This window comes from Asparagus officinalis, chromosome 10 (genome assembly GCF_001876935.1).
Source record: "Asparagus officinalis chromosome 10, Aspof.V1, whole genome shotgun sequence".
Taxonomy (NCBI): Eukaryota; Viridiplantae; Streptophyta; class Magnoliopsida; order Asparagales; family Asparagaceae; genus Asparagus; species Asparagus officinalis.
The window spans coordinates 12,586,336-12,602,114 of record NC_033803.1 but is presented as its reverse complement, the minus strand read 5'-3'; the positions used below and the strand labels follow the sequence as shown (position 1 = coordinate 12,602,114).

Here is a 15,779-nt window from a genome sequence, read left to right as displayed (position 1 = left end):
TCATCCATGCCTCACGAGATGTTTTACATTGAGTGATGAGAGGAATGATATTTTGAGAGATAGAGCCCAACAATGCTCCAAAATTTAATTTGTTTTGACGACGCCATGATTAATATGCGGGATTGGGAGTGTCAGATCCATTGACGGTGACCGTAGCAGGTGGTGTAGAGAGGGATCTGTCAACAAATTGTTGTTGATCATAGCCAATGAGAATGGCTTCGATTTGTAGTTTCCAAGAGAGATAATTAGTAGATGTGAGTTTCACAGAGTTGTGTACATTGACTGTAATAAGAGGTTAGGTAGGTTCGTGACTGTTGGGTATGAAAACTTGGTTATTTTCATTGGCCATGGCTAGAAAAGAAAGAGAAGGCGGAGAGAGCAATGCGAGCTTGAGGAAGGAGAGAGGTTCAAAAACAGAGCTCTGATACCATAAAGTGTTTAATGAAATAATGGCTTACATTTTCTATTGAATCAAAATAAATATATACACAGTACAATCTTTAATTATGGAGAGAATCACGGAACCCAGAATAGGTAACTAATCTTCAGTAATTAGGCATAACTAATATCCTATAATTAGACATCTAGAATAGGTAACTAATCCCCTATACTTAGAAAAGAATAAAATCCTAGAATAAAACATTTATGTACGTATCTTTATCACTGTTTTGTCGCCTGCCTATAAATATGAGAGGAAGATAACAAAGAGAGTTTCAAGCATAACCAAAGGCTAGGGCAAGTAAGCTTCAAGGGATGGCTGATGCAGAGTTTGATGCTTGCAACAATGTCGAGGAAGCTGAAGTAGTGGAGAATACAGAATCCACAGAAGCTCCAGCAGGAAGAAAGCCATCCACAAGAAAGCTTCATCGTTTCGACTCGTTGAATATGGAGGCTGGAAACGTGTCCAGTGTCACGAGCCACGGTGATAATGTTCGTGATTCTTTTCGCTGTAACATTTATTTCTGCAACATAGGATTTTAGTACATCTTTAGGTGACTGCTTGTAGATGAGACACATAACGTACTCTACACAAAGATTAACACGAAAAAGATTTGAGGTTTCTCCAATATTGGTCCCTTAAAATCTTTCGTAGTTTTAAGCCGGTCTCCTAATTCATTGAAATTTTTTTTTACTCCTCTAATTCATATAAGTTCCATCAAATTAGTTCCTGTGTTAGTTTTTCCGTCAACTGCCTTAAGTCTGTCTGGATTACTCCCATAAAAGGGAAAAGAGCCATTGAAAAGAATGGGTTTGAAGTAGAAGATCACTGATGGGAGGGATTGAAGAAATAAAACAAATTTGGGTTTTTTAACAGGCTTGGTTTAGAGATGGGGGTGTAACTGGAAGAACACGTCAAAAAAATTAAGTTTGATGGTATGTTCCCTCCAGTCCAAATCATAACTCGCCATAGGAGCTAATTTGGAGTAACTTTTATGCGAACAAGAGAGCTAATTAATAGTATGTAGTTTCTATTATTTGAGAGACAAATTAAACATATGAAAGATTTGAGGAACCAAATGTCAATACCGGGAAGGGAGGGAGAAAAAAAACCCAAAGAAGTTAAAAAAAGAATTCACTGTTGTTCCAGAATATGACGGCAAGTTAATCCTTCAGTTAAAATTGCAGGCGAGTTGGGCGATCACAATGCAACTAGCTTTTCAAAGCATCGGGGTTGTGTACGGAGATATAGGGACATCACCATTGTATGTGTATGCAAGCACTTTCACTGGTGGAATCAAACATGAAGATGACGTACTTGGTGTTCTCTCTCTCATTCTCTACACTTTGCTTCTCATACCTTTGACCAAATATGCCCTTATCGTGCTGTGGGCTAATGATAATGGGAATGGTGAGTTTGTACCTCATAACTCTGCCCCCCCCCGCCCCCCCACCCCCAAAAAAAAAAAAAAAAAAAAGAAAAACAAACCCCCCAAATGTCCGGTGTTACCAGCATATCCAAAACCTTCTCATACCTTTGATTCTGTTGACATATTAGTATTAGTTTAGGGACTTATGTGTAATTTGTAGGGCCTATATAAAGCCCAAGAGATCTCATAATGAATTAGGGTTTTTCACATTCTATATGTATCAGAGCCACCAAAACCCTAACCGCCGGCCCCCCCCTCTCACCCGGCTGCCCGCCCCCCTCCTTCTCCCTTCGTCCGCCGCCCCACTCCACCCATCGAAAGCCCCATCCAACCCCCCACTGTCCGATCAACCAGATACCCCCCTGACCCCCCCCCTCCCGTCCGATCATCACGAACCCCCCCGACCCCTTCCTCTGTACGCCTCAACAGAACCCCCGATCCCCTCCTCTGTCCCGATCAAACAGCACCCCCTGACCCCCCTCCCCGTGACTCAGCCAGCCCCTAATCTCCCTCCTGTCCGAGACCACAGCAAAAACCCCCACCGCACACAAAACAGCCCCTGACCAACTCCCTGACTTCTGAACACCCAAAACAGCCCCTGACCAACCACGAACCTCCCTGAGCTGACCCCAGACCCGACCCCTCCCCCTCCCCCCCCTCCTCTAGCCGCTTGCCACCTCAAGCCCCCCCTTGTGCCCCATGTCGGACCTAGAGTTTGGCATGGGTTTCCTCGACTCAGTCCTCGAACTGATGACAGGAAGAGTATATATCTCACTTCGATGAGATATATAACTGTTTTTGGTTCTTGTTTCCTCTGAGAAACGAGAATTGATCCTACTCTTGTTGTGCAGCAGAGGTGCTGCCGAAATTTTCACTGCACATAACAAGGGTCGGAAGCAAAGGTGAACGGGTGTTGGGTCTGAAGCCTGTTCGATGGAGGAGATCATCAAAAAGTTGAACCCTGCGGAGGTGTCAACTTTGATGAAGTTGATGAAGTTGTCGGCTGATGAAAGCACGACAAGACCATCGAAGAAGTTGGAGCTTCCGACCATCGATCTGAAGCTTGATGGACCGAGTACCTACCTGAGTTGGTCACGACGGGTGAGATACACCCTTACAGGGAGGAACCTGGAGGGTTACTTGACCGGAGAGAAGACAGAACTGGATGAGGACTCGGGAGGACGAGATGAGTGGAAGTCCACTCATATGTTGGTGTACATCTGGCTTCTCAACTCGTTGGTCCCGACGATCGCCGCCACGGTGGATGGCATTGAGAAGGTGAAGGACGTCTGGGAGAAGTTGAGCAGAACATATGATGGGGTGGGGAATAACCTGAGGGTGTTCCAGATTAAAGAAGAGATCGACACCATAGTCCAGGGAGAAAGGACTGTACAGGAATATGCTACAGAGCTGGAGCGCCTGTGGCTGGACTATGATCATTTTTCCCCCCGGGCTAGCTGCAGGGACCCGGGATGTAAAGAGCGGGAGGCCTTTCTACAGGAGAGGACTATGGTGTTTCTCAAGGGATTGACATCAGAATTCGCTCAACGAATTGCATTGCTGCTAGCTCAGCCAAAAATTCCCACGCTTGAGGAGGCTGTCTCTGCTATGATCCAGGAGGAGACTCGCATTTGGCTGCAGGCGGGGATAGGTGGACTTCCAGTGGTGAAGTCAGCACTGGCAGCCTCTAGCAATACTGGATCTAGGGGAGAGACTCGACAGTGCTACAACTGCGGTGCGGTGGGTCATCTAAGGCATGCTTGCACCAAACCACCCAAGGAAGGAGATTCGGGTGGACGTGGACAGTTCGGAGGTCGTGATAGTGGCCGTGGGGGTCGACGAGGTGGAAGAGGAGTAGGGAATCGGGCAAATCTGACGGTAGCAGAAGAAGAAGAAGCTGAGGTGGTCTTTACTGAGGAGGATCGTGCTCTCCTGGCGATACTCAGGAGGAAGCAGCAAGTAGCAGGGGATGGAGACTTGAGGAGTGGGACTGAGGAGGCATCCACTTCGTTCTTCGCCAGAGGCAATACTGCTACCTATGCTCATCCGACCAAAGGTACTGATGACATACATGCTCTTGCTTCTATGTCTCCCAACAGATCATCAGAATGGATAGTCGACTCCGGTGCGTCTCGACATGTGACAGGTAATGCTAGTGAGTTCTCATCATATACTCACTTAGCATCACCTGATAGTATTCAAACAGCTGATGGTACATTTTAGCCAGTAGTTGGTAAGGGTACAGTCGATTGTACTGGTTCTGTAACTTTGTCCAATGTTTTGCATGCTCCTTCATTTCCAGTCAATCTTTTGTCCATTAGTTCTATCATCCTCCAACTAAAATGCATTGTTTATTTTGATATTCCCAAGGTGATTTTTCAGGAGAAGGGGACAGGACAGAGACTTGGGACTGGCACATGGCGTAGTAGACTGTGGTATCTGGATCGTGAAGGCCTGAATTCAGCATTGGTGTCAGTAGTAGAGGAAGCATGAGTATGATCTAATATGAGTTTGAGAATGAGTTAATGCTTCATCACCAGCGTTTGGGACACTCATCATTTGGTGTTTTAAGTAGTTTGTATCCTTCTTTATTTGAGAAAGCAAATAAACAGAAACTTGTGTGTGAGGCATGTGAGTTTGGAAAGCTTACTAGAAGCTCTTATGTTAGTTCAGGTCATAGAAGTTCTCGTGTATTTGACTTGGTACATTCAGATGTTTGGGGGCCTTGTTCCACAAGTTCTATGAATGAATACAAGTATTTTGTTACATTTATTGATTGTTTCTCTCGTGTGACTTGGTTATTTCTATGAATGAATACAAGTATTTTGTTACATTTATTGATTGTTTCTCTCGTGTGACTTGGTTATACTTAATGAAGAATAAGAGTGAAGTGTTTGGGTGCTTCCAAAACTTTCATACGAATGTTCATACTCAATACAGAGCAGTGGTGAAGATATTGAGGTCGGATAATGGGACAGAGTATACCAACATAGCGTTTGAAGAATATTTGTCAGCTCAGGGAATACATCACTAGACGACCTGTCCATACACACCAGCTCAGAATGGGGTAGCGGAAAGGAAGAACAGACATCTTTTAGAGGTTGCTAGAAGCATGATGATCTCTATGAATGTCCCAGAAACATTGTGGGGGAAAACAGTGTTGACCGCATAAGCGCTGATCAACAGAATGCCCTCGAGAGTGCTGGATTGGAAGTCTCCGTGTGAGACATTGAAGGGAGATAATGGTGGGATTCTTCCACTTAAAGTGTTTGGCTGTGTGTGCTTTGTGAAGGATAACAGGCCATCTGTCGGGAAATTTGCTCCTAGAGCTGTGAAGTGCATCATTGTGGGATATTCTGCTACTCAGAAGGGATATGTTTGCTGGAGCCCGGTGGGGAAAATGTTGTTTGTGAGCATGGACGTACACTTCCGAAAACTCGAGCCATATTACACCCGGAAGGTAACTTCATCCGTTGGTAACTCGCCTAATACTGGAAGTATGAGGCGAGAGGAGGAGAATGGTGAGAGATTGGTAAATATGGAGAAATCAATGTCTGAGAATAGTGAGAGATCAGATAAATCAATTTCTGTAACGATTCCTTGGGAAGGAGACCTGGTTGAGGAGGAGCAAGAGAATGAAGAAGAAGAGGAGAATGAGACAAGAGGTGTTAGACCAACGGCTCAGGGGGAACTACTTACCTATAGTAGGAAGGGGAAACAAATTGCGGGAACAGTACCTACAGTGCCACTGGTGCCAAGTCCCTTGCCAACGCCTGCCCCGACACCTAAGACACCTACACCACCACCATATTCCTCTCAAGGTGATTCCATTCCTCTTCCTACTCATCCCACACCAATAACTGTACGGAGGACTACTCGCAGTAATGCGGAAAATCCTCCCGATAGATATGGTTGGGATCTTGCTCAGATTGTATCATATTCTAACATCCACCCTGCACATGGAGCATTCATTGTATCACTGGACTTTGTTACTATACCTAACAATTGGCAGGTTGCAAAGAAGGACCAGAAATGGAAAGCTGCTATGCACGAAGAGCTAAGGGCCCTTGAGAAGAACTGCACTTGGGAGTTAGTAAAACTACCAAAAGGGAAGAGAGCAGTTGGATGCAAGTGGGTCTTCACAATGAAACAGAATTCAGATGGACAGGTTGAGCGCTACAAAACTCGTCTGGTGGCAAAAGGATATAGTCAGACATATGGCATCGACTACGATGAGACTTTTGCACCGGTGGCAAAGATGAGCACGGTTCGGACCTTAATCTCTCTGGCAGTAAATGGTGGATGGAAGCTACACCAACTAGATGTTAAAAACGCATTTCTTCATGGAGATCTAGTGGAGGAGGTATACATGGAGATAACACCAGGATTCGATACAGATTAGACAGTGGGAAAGGTCTGCAAATTAAAGAAGTCTCTCTATGGGCTAAAGCAGTCTCCTCGTGCTTGGTTTGATAGATTCAGGAGGGCTATGATTGGTATGGGGTACCAGCAGATCAACACCGACCATACCGTGTTCTTTCGAAGAAGTGGATGTCACATCACCTTGCTTGCAGTATATGTGGATGATATGATTATTACAGGGGATGATGAGAAGGAGATTGCCCAACTCAAAGTGAGACTGGGTAAGGAATTCGAGGTGAAAGATCTTGGCTTGCTTCGATACTTTCTTGGAATAGAGATAGCTCGAGGAGCGGAGGGGATCGTCCTATCCTAGAGAAAGTATGCACTGGATCTTCTCAAAGAAACAGGAATATTAGGATGCAAACCTGCAACTACACCGATCGATCAGAAGTTTAAGCTGGGTGCTGAAGCTGGAGAACCAGTTGATCGTGACAGATACCAAAGGCTGGTGGGTAGGTTGATCTATCTGTGTCACACACGTCCCGATATCTCTTTTGCAGTGAGGATGGTGAGTCGCTACATGCATGATCCAAGGAAGGGTCATATGGACGCAGTGTACCAGATTCTAAGGTATTTGAAGAATGCCCTCCGGAAAAGGGCTAATCTTCAGGAAGAATGAACACATGAGCATTGAGAGCTATTGTGACTCTGATTGGGCTAGCTGTGCATCTTTGTAGGAGGCAACTTAGTCTCGTGGAAGAGCAAGAAGCAGTCGGTGGTGGCGAGATCGACAGCTGAGGCAGAGTATAGAGCTATGGCCTTAGGAGTTGCTGAGTTGCTATGGTTGAAGAGTATGCTGGTGGAGCTGAAGCTGGATCAAGGAGCTAAGATGAAGTTGTGGTGTGACAACAAGTCAGCCATCAGTATTGCCAACAACCCAGTGCAGCATGATAGAACCAAACACATCGAGATCGATAGGTTCTTCATCAAAGAGAAGTTAGACAATGGACTACTGGAGTTAAGTCATGTTCCAACTAAGGATCAGGCAGCAGATTGTCTGACTAAGGGGCTTAGCTCAGTAGATATGATTAGAGGATGTGACAAGATGGGCTTAATAGATATCTTTCGCCCATCTTGAGGAGGAGTGTTGACATATTAGTATTAGTTAGGGACTTATTTGTAAGTTGTGTAGGGGCCTATATAAAGCCCAAGAGATCTCATAATGAATTAGGGTTTTCACATTCTATATGGTATCAGAGCCACCAAAACCTATGGCTTCTGTTCTTTTTACCTATCTTTACCGAAAAATGGTAATATAAAAGTTTTATTTTATATAAAGATATAAAATTTTCCAAAAATGCAATCAGCCAAGTAGATAAGTTAGACATCCTCAAGGGATTGTGTGGTTTGTTAAGTTCAGAGGGTTCTGTGATTCACAAAGTTCAGGAAGGTTTTTGATTCAAAGCCCCTCAAAGTGCATGAAATTTTACCCTTTTTCCTGACATCTAACACTTGCTTGACGATTAACCGTCTTGTAGGAGGGGCTTTTGCTCTGTATTCCTTGATATCACGGTATGCTAAGGTAAGCCTGCTGCCAAATCAGCAGGTTGAAGATGCAATGCTCTCGAATTATACGTTACAAACACCATCAACCAAAATGAAGAGGGCTCAATGGATCAAAGGGAAGCTGGAGGGCAGTAAAGCAGCCAAAGTCGCCCTTATTTTCCTAACAATCTTAGGTACATCGATGATTATGGGTGATGGAGTCTTAACTCCATGCATCTCTGGTAAGCAACTAGGATGTCTGATTCCATAGGACCCAATAATTGTTTCTATAATCATTGATGATGTTGGAATTTTGTTTTATTTTTTGCAGTCCTTTCAGCAGTAAGTGGGATTCAGCAGAAAGCAACTTCCTTAACTGAAGGTATGAATGTTGATTATTGACTCCGCAAATACTAAAATGTATTTAAAGCAGGTTGAAAATTTGTATGTTCAGAAAATAATTCCAGTGTCTACTGTAAGAATGAAATGCTAACTCTCTCTTTTAGAATAAGACACAAAAACATAGTTGCCTCATTTGATGGTATACGGAACCGTGACCCAAGTTCAATGTCCCGGGACATGGCCCAAATTGCCAACTCTGGCTACTGGAATTTAGAACCTAGACCAGTATAATTTTGAAAAATAAAAAATTTAAAGAAGAATAACAACAAATACTGGAATTTAGAACCTAGACCAGTATAATTTTGAAAAATAAAAAATTTAAAGAAGAATAACAACAAAAATAAAAAACATGTGAAATTAAGGAAATAAAGAATGCACACCCTAATTGCAACATGATCCTCAAGGTTCTTTACCATTCCTAATATCAACTATTTGTGTAGTTATATGTAGCCAGCCAAATGAAAATGAAAAAAAGAAACAAGGAAATATTAGATTCCTATTTTAAATTTGGATAGCGTACTGTATATGTCTTAAGAGTTATATCTACAATTAGCTTTGTATCTTGCTAAAATGAATTCCATATCTAATGCACATGAGTCTTAAGAGTTATATCTACAATTAGCTTTGTATCTTGCTAAAATGAATTCCATATCTAATGCACATGACAAACACCTTAAAATTCCAAATTCTCCATAAAAAATTGCAACTCGTTTGTAGCCTTGTAGCAAAGTGCATTTTAAATATAACAACACACTCAAGTCCTAGACCCTATGCTAGCTCTCCAGACTTCAGTATCCAAGAAACGTTCAAAGTTGACGGACAGATATAAATATACATGGGGATGCAATATTTTGGACCTTGGTGCTCATCAAAGTGTAGGTTTTCACTAAAGGATAATCACTCATCGTTCTCTTCTTTCATCTTAAACAGGAAAAATCGCAATTATTTCGATCATAATCTTGATCATGCTGTTTTCTGTTCAACGCTTCGGCATAGATAAAGTGGGTTATGCGTTTGCTCCTATAATCCTACTCTGGTTCAGCCTTATTGGTGGTATTGGCCTGTACAATTTATTCAAGCATGACGTGATGGTTTTGCGCGCCTTCAATCCAATGTACATTATAGACTATTTCAAGAGAAATGGAAAAGAAGGATGGATCTCCCTTGGAGGTGTTGTGCTTTGCATTACAGGTATTTAACTCATCATGATATTTGCACTAAGCCTTATTAGAGTTTGTAAAAAAATGATGTAGACCCAAAATACTCATAAAACAGGTGCTGAAGCAATGTTTGCTGACTTGGGCCACTTCAATGTTAGAGCTATTCAGGTACTTATATACCCGTTAGACATTTCAAATCTGCCTTCAAATGTTTTAGGCCTGTTTAGAGTTCAAAATCTTATTAAGATTCTACAATGTTTCCCTAGATTGGTAATGGTTATTTCTTCCTATGACGCTACCAACCAAATATATCGAAGACTATAACTGTTTGTTTCACTTCTTTGAATTCCTCGCTGCGTCCAAGCTTACATCTTTGCTAAATAATTTCTAAAAAGAATCTAGAGTCTCTATTCTTTACCTTAATGAATGATCTTGGCAATCATACCCTATGATACTTTACCTATGTATTTACCATGTAATTTAGTGATCGCATGAATATGCTTCACTGGATTTGTATTCTCTATGGAACACAGATAGAGAGATAATGTGGTGATTAGTGAATAGCACAAAGATTGCACCTGTGACAATGAACTCCTCCGAATTTCATACATAATAAAAATAAACTAGAAGGATAACTTTGTTCTTTAGCAAGTTTTATTCCGTAATTGCTTGTTCATTTTGATGCCAAGCTCTTATGGAAATGTAAACACAACCATCCAAATCTTCAATTACAGATTAGCTTCGTTGGGGCTTTGCTCCCTGCAGTATCACTAGCGTACATCGGGCAAGCTGCATATCTAACCAAATATCCGGAAAATGTTGCTGAAACTTTCTACAAATCACTTCCAGGTGCTAAATACATATCTAATGTGATTTAAAATATATCTATTATTGACAGTATAGGAGATTGTGTGATGAATACTAAATACATATCTAATGTGATTTAAAATATATCTATTATTGACAGTATAGGAGATTGTGTGATGAATAATATAGCTTAATTTGATGTAGGTCCATTATTCTGGCCAACATTTGTAGTCGCAGTTGCTGCTGCCATTATTGCAAGCCAAGCTGTGATAGCTTGTGTATTTTCAATCATAGCACAGGCTCAAACTCTAGGTTGCTTTCCAAGAGTTAAGGTTGTCCACACTTCTACGAAATATGAAGGACAAGTGTACATTCCAGAATTAAACTTTGCACTGATGATCGCTTGTATATTAGTGACGGGGAGCTTCAGAACAACAGAACATATAGGCAATGCCTATGGTAAGGACTTTGTCAACATCATCATTATTTATAATGAAAGTTTATCCAATTTTTACTTATTTATCTACAATAATTATAGTTCGAGGTATATCAAATATCCCACAAAAAACCCTGAAAACAGTGATAAAACTAAAGATGTCCACAGGCACAAGTTGGATATGGTAGCTATGTTCATGTGGTGATATGAATTATGAGTCCGTACTATGTTAGAGATATCATCCTGCTGATTTGTGTAAAGTCCGGAAACCTAACAGAAGATCAAATTATACACAAAATGCTCCCTAAGAAAGGCTCTCGAGCATTTTACACAGAATATTTCAAAGTTAAGCTGAACTTTCAACTTCTAGGATTTTATGTTGGCATGGTTATCCATTCGTGAAGCGCAATTACATTGTTCTGATTTGTATATAAATGAATTCATATGAAAGTTTCTGCCATATCTTCTATCAATAGTGAAAAACACTACAACTAACTCGAATGTGAAATAGATAGATATCAACAAATATGGACTCATCGCAAATAATTGGAAGATCAGGAAAACCTTGGCACTGAGTGCACATATTACTTGATGAAATATATGAAAATATGAATTGGAAAGAATCATTACCATTAATTGTCAACCTACCTAATACTATTTTGATGGATATGAATTTATTTAACATATAAGGTAGGGTTCATATAAGGTAGGGTTCTGGTCGAGAATATAAAGGCAGATTCATAACAGATCTATAATGTTTCCAGAAGTCTTGTCAGTTCCCAATAGGCTTATCCAATACTTTCCACGGAGCTCGCAAATCCTATATGTGTGTTTATATTGAAAATGGTATTAGAGATAAACCTTACTTAAGATCCATGAAGATGAATAATCAATCTACTTGTTTTAGGAGTTCTTCTTGGATAAAATATGATACTTGTATATCCTTTTGCAGGAATTGCGGTTCTTTGTGATATGACTATCACAACATGTTTGGTCACTCTAATAATGCTCATGATATGGAAAAAGAGCATTTGGCAAATATTACCATTCTTTGTCGTTTTTGGTGGAGCAGAGCTTACATATCTATCTTCAGTCCTATCCAAATTTGTTCAAGGTGGCTTCCTCCCGCTCGTCTTCTCATTTTTCCTCATGCAGATCATGGCCATATGGCACTACGTACATGTCAAAAGATACAAATTTGAGGTTGAGAACAAAATATCCAACACTTACATAAAAGACTTGGCTCTTAGACAGGACATAAAAAGGATCTCTGGGGTTGGATTTCTGTATTCGGAACTAGTTGAAGGCATTCCACCAATCTTTGCCCACTTCATTGAGAAAGTACCTTCGATACACTCAGTTCTGGTGTTTGTTTCGGTGAAACGTTTGCATGTCACTAAAGTTGAGATAAACGAACGATTTCTCTTCAGGCAAGTCGAGCCAAGAGAATACAGAATTTATCGTTGTGTGGTACGCTATGGGTATAAAGACGCCATAGAAGAAGCTAGAGAGTTTGAAAGCTTGGTTATTGAGCAATTAAAGAACTTCATCCACAATGAATATACCATCACGGAATCTTCAGAGTCTTTACAGTCAGTAATCGAAGATGAGCAACAATTTGTTCAGAAAGAGATGGAGAAGGGGATAGTGTACCTGTTAGGAGAAACTGAAGTGGTTGCAGGAAAGAATTCTTCGATTATTAAGAGAATAGTTGTCGATTATGTTTACAACTTCATGAGGAGAAACTTTCGGCAGGGAGGAGAGGCTATGAAGATTCCAAGGAGTAGGTTACTCAAGGTGGGAATGACCTATGAGATATAAGTTAAACGGCAGGCATCACCTAATTTGTCTATACAGTTTCTTTTGCTTTTAATCAACAAGAATGTTGTTGCTGAGGAGCGTATGAATAAATGATGTTTGATGTGTCAGAGTTTTGTAGATAGCACTGCTATACAAAATTTTGTAGCTTGCTCTCTATATTTATTCATACACACAACCAAGCCATGATAAAATTGACCAGAATATGGTGCGTCAATGTCATTTTTGTTATGGGAAGAATACCAGAAATGTACTTATTGGCTAATGACGAATATCGTTGCATGAATTTTTTATGAAAAAATGTAGTCATTTTTAAACTGTTAGGCTTTGAACAGTACTATTGCAAGGCAGAGCTTTTTACATGGTTTACTACTACTTTGACAAGATAAAAACTCTAAGTCATCATCACATCTCAAGTATCAAGTACATTAATCAAGAAATCATCCACATTTATAATTTGAAAAAAGAAGAAGCAAAGATATATCTTTCATTTATATTGACCTACAACCAGCGGAACCATAAATTATGTTCACGTCAAACTAGAATAAGCGGGAAAAAACACCTTGCTAGATGTCATCATGCCAAAAAAATATAAATATGTAACAAATGTATCAAAGTTCCCTCTATATCCGTAACAGAATGTGCAATTACTAAAAACATTATGTCATCCCTTCAAGGAAACTGATATGGTTGAAGCTAGTCCGACAACAACAGATGAAAGAATAACCACTGTATAGGTGTAGATACCAAAAGAAGATCATTAACCAACGGCCACATGCATAATATATAGAACTTTAGATCCTCCAGTGAATAAAGATTTCCTTTCAAATAATCCCAATAAGCTCTTAACCCTTCTGTTTGAGCAACATTCAGATATTTCAAATTTGTTCTTTCATTTTCTTCTTCTTCTTCCTTTTTTTTTTGGCTTTACTAAAATGGGAGTACAACACAATATCATAAAACACCGATAAAGATTACTCTTTTAATCGAACATATTAAAGAGCTACATGTACAATCATGGAATTTGCATTCAATGTCAACAAAACATAGACATAAAGAATTGACCACGAGACATTCTTTGAAAAATTACAGAATTCCTAATTAAAAAGTTTCAAATTACAAAAAAAAAAAAAAGAAAATTGCAAAGTAAGGGTAAGAAATTTCCCACATTACCTTTAAGAAGCAAGAAATCTCACGGAGTTCTGGGTTAGTGTTTTCCATTATCTCCTGCTAACTCTTGTCGAACTCCCAGAATTGGATGATTAGGGCAAAGACAAATTTGTAAGTCCTACATTAGCCCAAAATTGGCAAAGATTAAACCGTGGAAAGAAATTTTGTGAAGAGTACTTAAGGTTGTAATAATCAAGTTGACCTTAAATTTGGTTTTTTCAATATTACTCCCTTAAATCTTTCATATCCGAACTAGTCCCTCTTATCATTGAAATTGCTAGGAGGTCTTTAAATCTTGAGTTATTTTTAATTAATCCCTCAAATTATTGAAATTGCTAAAAATATGTGACGTACCACCAAACTTAGTCCCACATCGGCGGGAATGAGAAATTTTAAAGGGTTTATATAGTGAAGCTAAAGACTCAAGTGTAACATCGGCTAGTCGATTTTGGCAATGGTTTGAGTCAAATAGCCGCGGGCCTGGAGGGTGACAAACATTGTATCAGAGCAGTTGTCAGGCGAAATTATGGAGCTAAGTGCTATGCGGGGCTAAGTGCTACACCGTGTAATGTGGTGAGAGCTACCTCTAGAGCCCGTAGGAGCCACCTCTAGAGTCCACATCGCCTGGCGGTGATACTGGAATATGCTAATTGTCATGCCACGACGAGGACGTCGTCTTTGTAAGATGGGGTGAATGTGACATCCCACCAAACTTAGCCCTACATCGGTGGGAATGAGAAATTTTAAAGGGTTTATATAGTGAAGCTAAAGACTTAAGTGTAACATTGGCTAGTCGATTTTGTCAGTGGTTTGAGTCAAATAGCACGTTACACTCGCTGGGTCTCACGGCTTGCACGCGCCAACGGGCCCTCGGTCCCGGGGTGTGACAAAATATCCCCCAAGTTTTAAGTTATTTTTAAATTAGTCTCTCAAATCAAGTGGGGCAATAGCAATTATAGGAAAATTAGTCCCTCAAGTCACTGTCGTTGTTGATAGGCTCCAAATTTCTCATACTTACCCCTTCATTAAGGGGACTAATTTCAAAATAACTTAAGAATTAGGGGATTCAATGGTAATTTCAATTATTTGAGGGATTCGTTTTAAAATAACTAAAGATCAAAGGGACCTCATAGCCATTTCAATATTTTGAGGGACTAATTCAGAATATGAAAGATTTAAAGGATTAATATAAAAAACCCTTTGAAATTTTTAGGCGAGGAATAACGAAATTTAAGATAAAATGTGAGCTTTTTAAGAGTTGACCAATTTCAGTTGATAGGCTACAATGACTAACCCCAACCCTTCTTTAAAAAGTGAAGGTCTTTTGTGCAAAAAATCGTGAAATTTTGTAGGTAACTTTTACTTCTTCTTTTTTTTTGTTGTTTGTAACCTTTTAGCGGACAATTTTTATTTTGAAAAAAAATTCTTTTTTCTAAATTTAATAATAAAATGAACAAACTTTAGGGTTTGCAGATTTAATTTTAGAAAACCGCGCATAAGTTGGGGTTTTGCATATAAAACCCCTTAAAATCTTTGAAGGTCTTAGATTTTTCCACTTTGATCCCTAAAGCAACACTATAAAGTCTAATGTGTCGCATGTCGAGCATGCATGCGGAGAACGATTGTATGACACTATATGCAATGTGAAAAGATACATGACACTATATGCAATGTGAAAAGATACAAGTTTGAGATTGAGAACAAGCAAGATTTGCAACAACTGCATAAAAGAATTATTCTCTGGAGCTGGATTTCTATACTCAGAACTTAGTTGAAAGGCGCATTTCACCAATTTTTACCCATTTCATTGAGAAAGCACTTTCGATACATTCAGTTTTGGTATTTGTTTTGGCGAAACGTATACCCGTCACTGAAGTGGTATTTTCAACAATGGCCAGCAACAAAAGAAAAGATGAGCAAAGACAATAACAAAAATAGTTCATTACTCATGGTGGTCGGAGCATTATCAAGAGTCATCGGCGTTGAACGACGACCGACAGCCCTTGCCTTCGAAGAATGTTAAGGATAAATGTGTAGTTGTAATAGTGCGTTATGAACTATGTACCATCATATGTGATAAATGCGTAGTTGTAATAGTGTGTTATGAACTATGTACCATCTGTTTGCGTCGAAAATTGATGTATTTGTTGGCCTTCTTGTTTTGATGATGATTTACAAACAATTTACTACTAATGTTGTTTGTCTAGTGCT

The 15,779-nt window shown here is 39.9% G+C and overlaps 1 protein-coding gene across 1 annotated transcript; it reads left to right on the top strand.

The window, feature by feature from the left end:
- Positions 1,633–12,409, top strand: LOC109826258 (potassium transporter 5-like). The gene is made up of 8 exons (XM_020393265.1): positions 1,633–1,849; positions 7,769–8,017; positions 8,107–8,157; positions 9,108–9,368; positions 9,453–9,505; positions 10,072–10,186; positions 10,349–10,603; positions 11,533–12,409. The coding sequence occupies exons 1-8, from the start codon at positions 1,645–1,647 to the stop codon at positions 12,399–12,401; spliced, it is 2,058 nt and encodes a 685-aa protein (XP_020248854.1). The 5' UTR covers positions 1,633–1,644; the 3' UTR covers positions 12,402–12,409.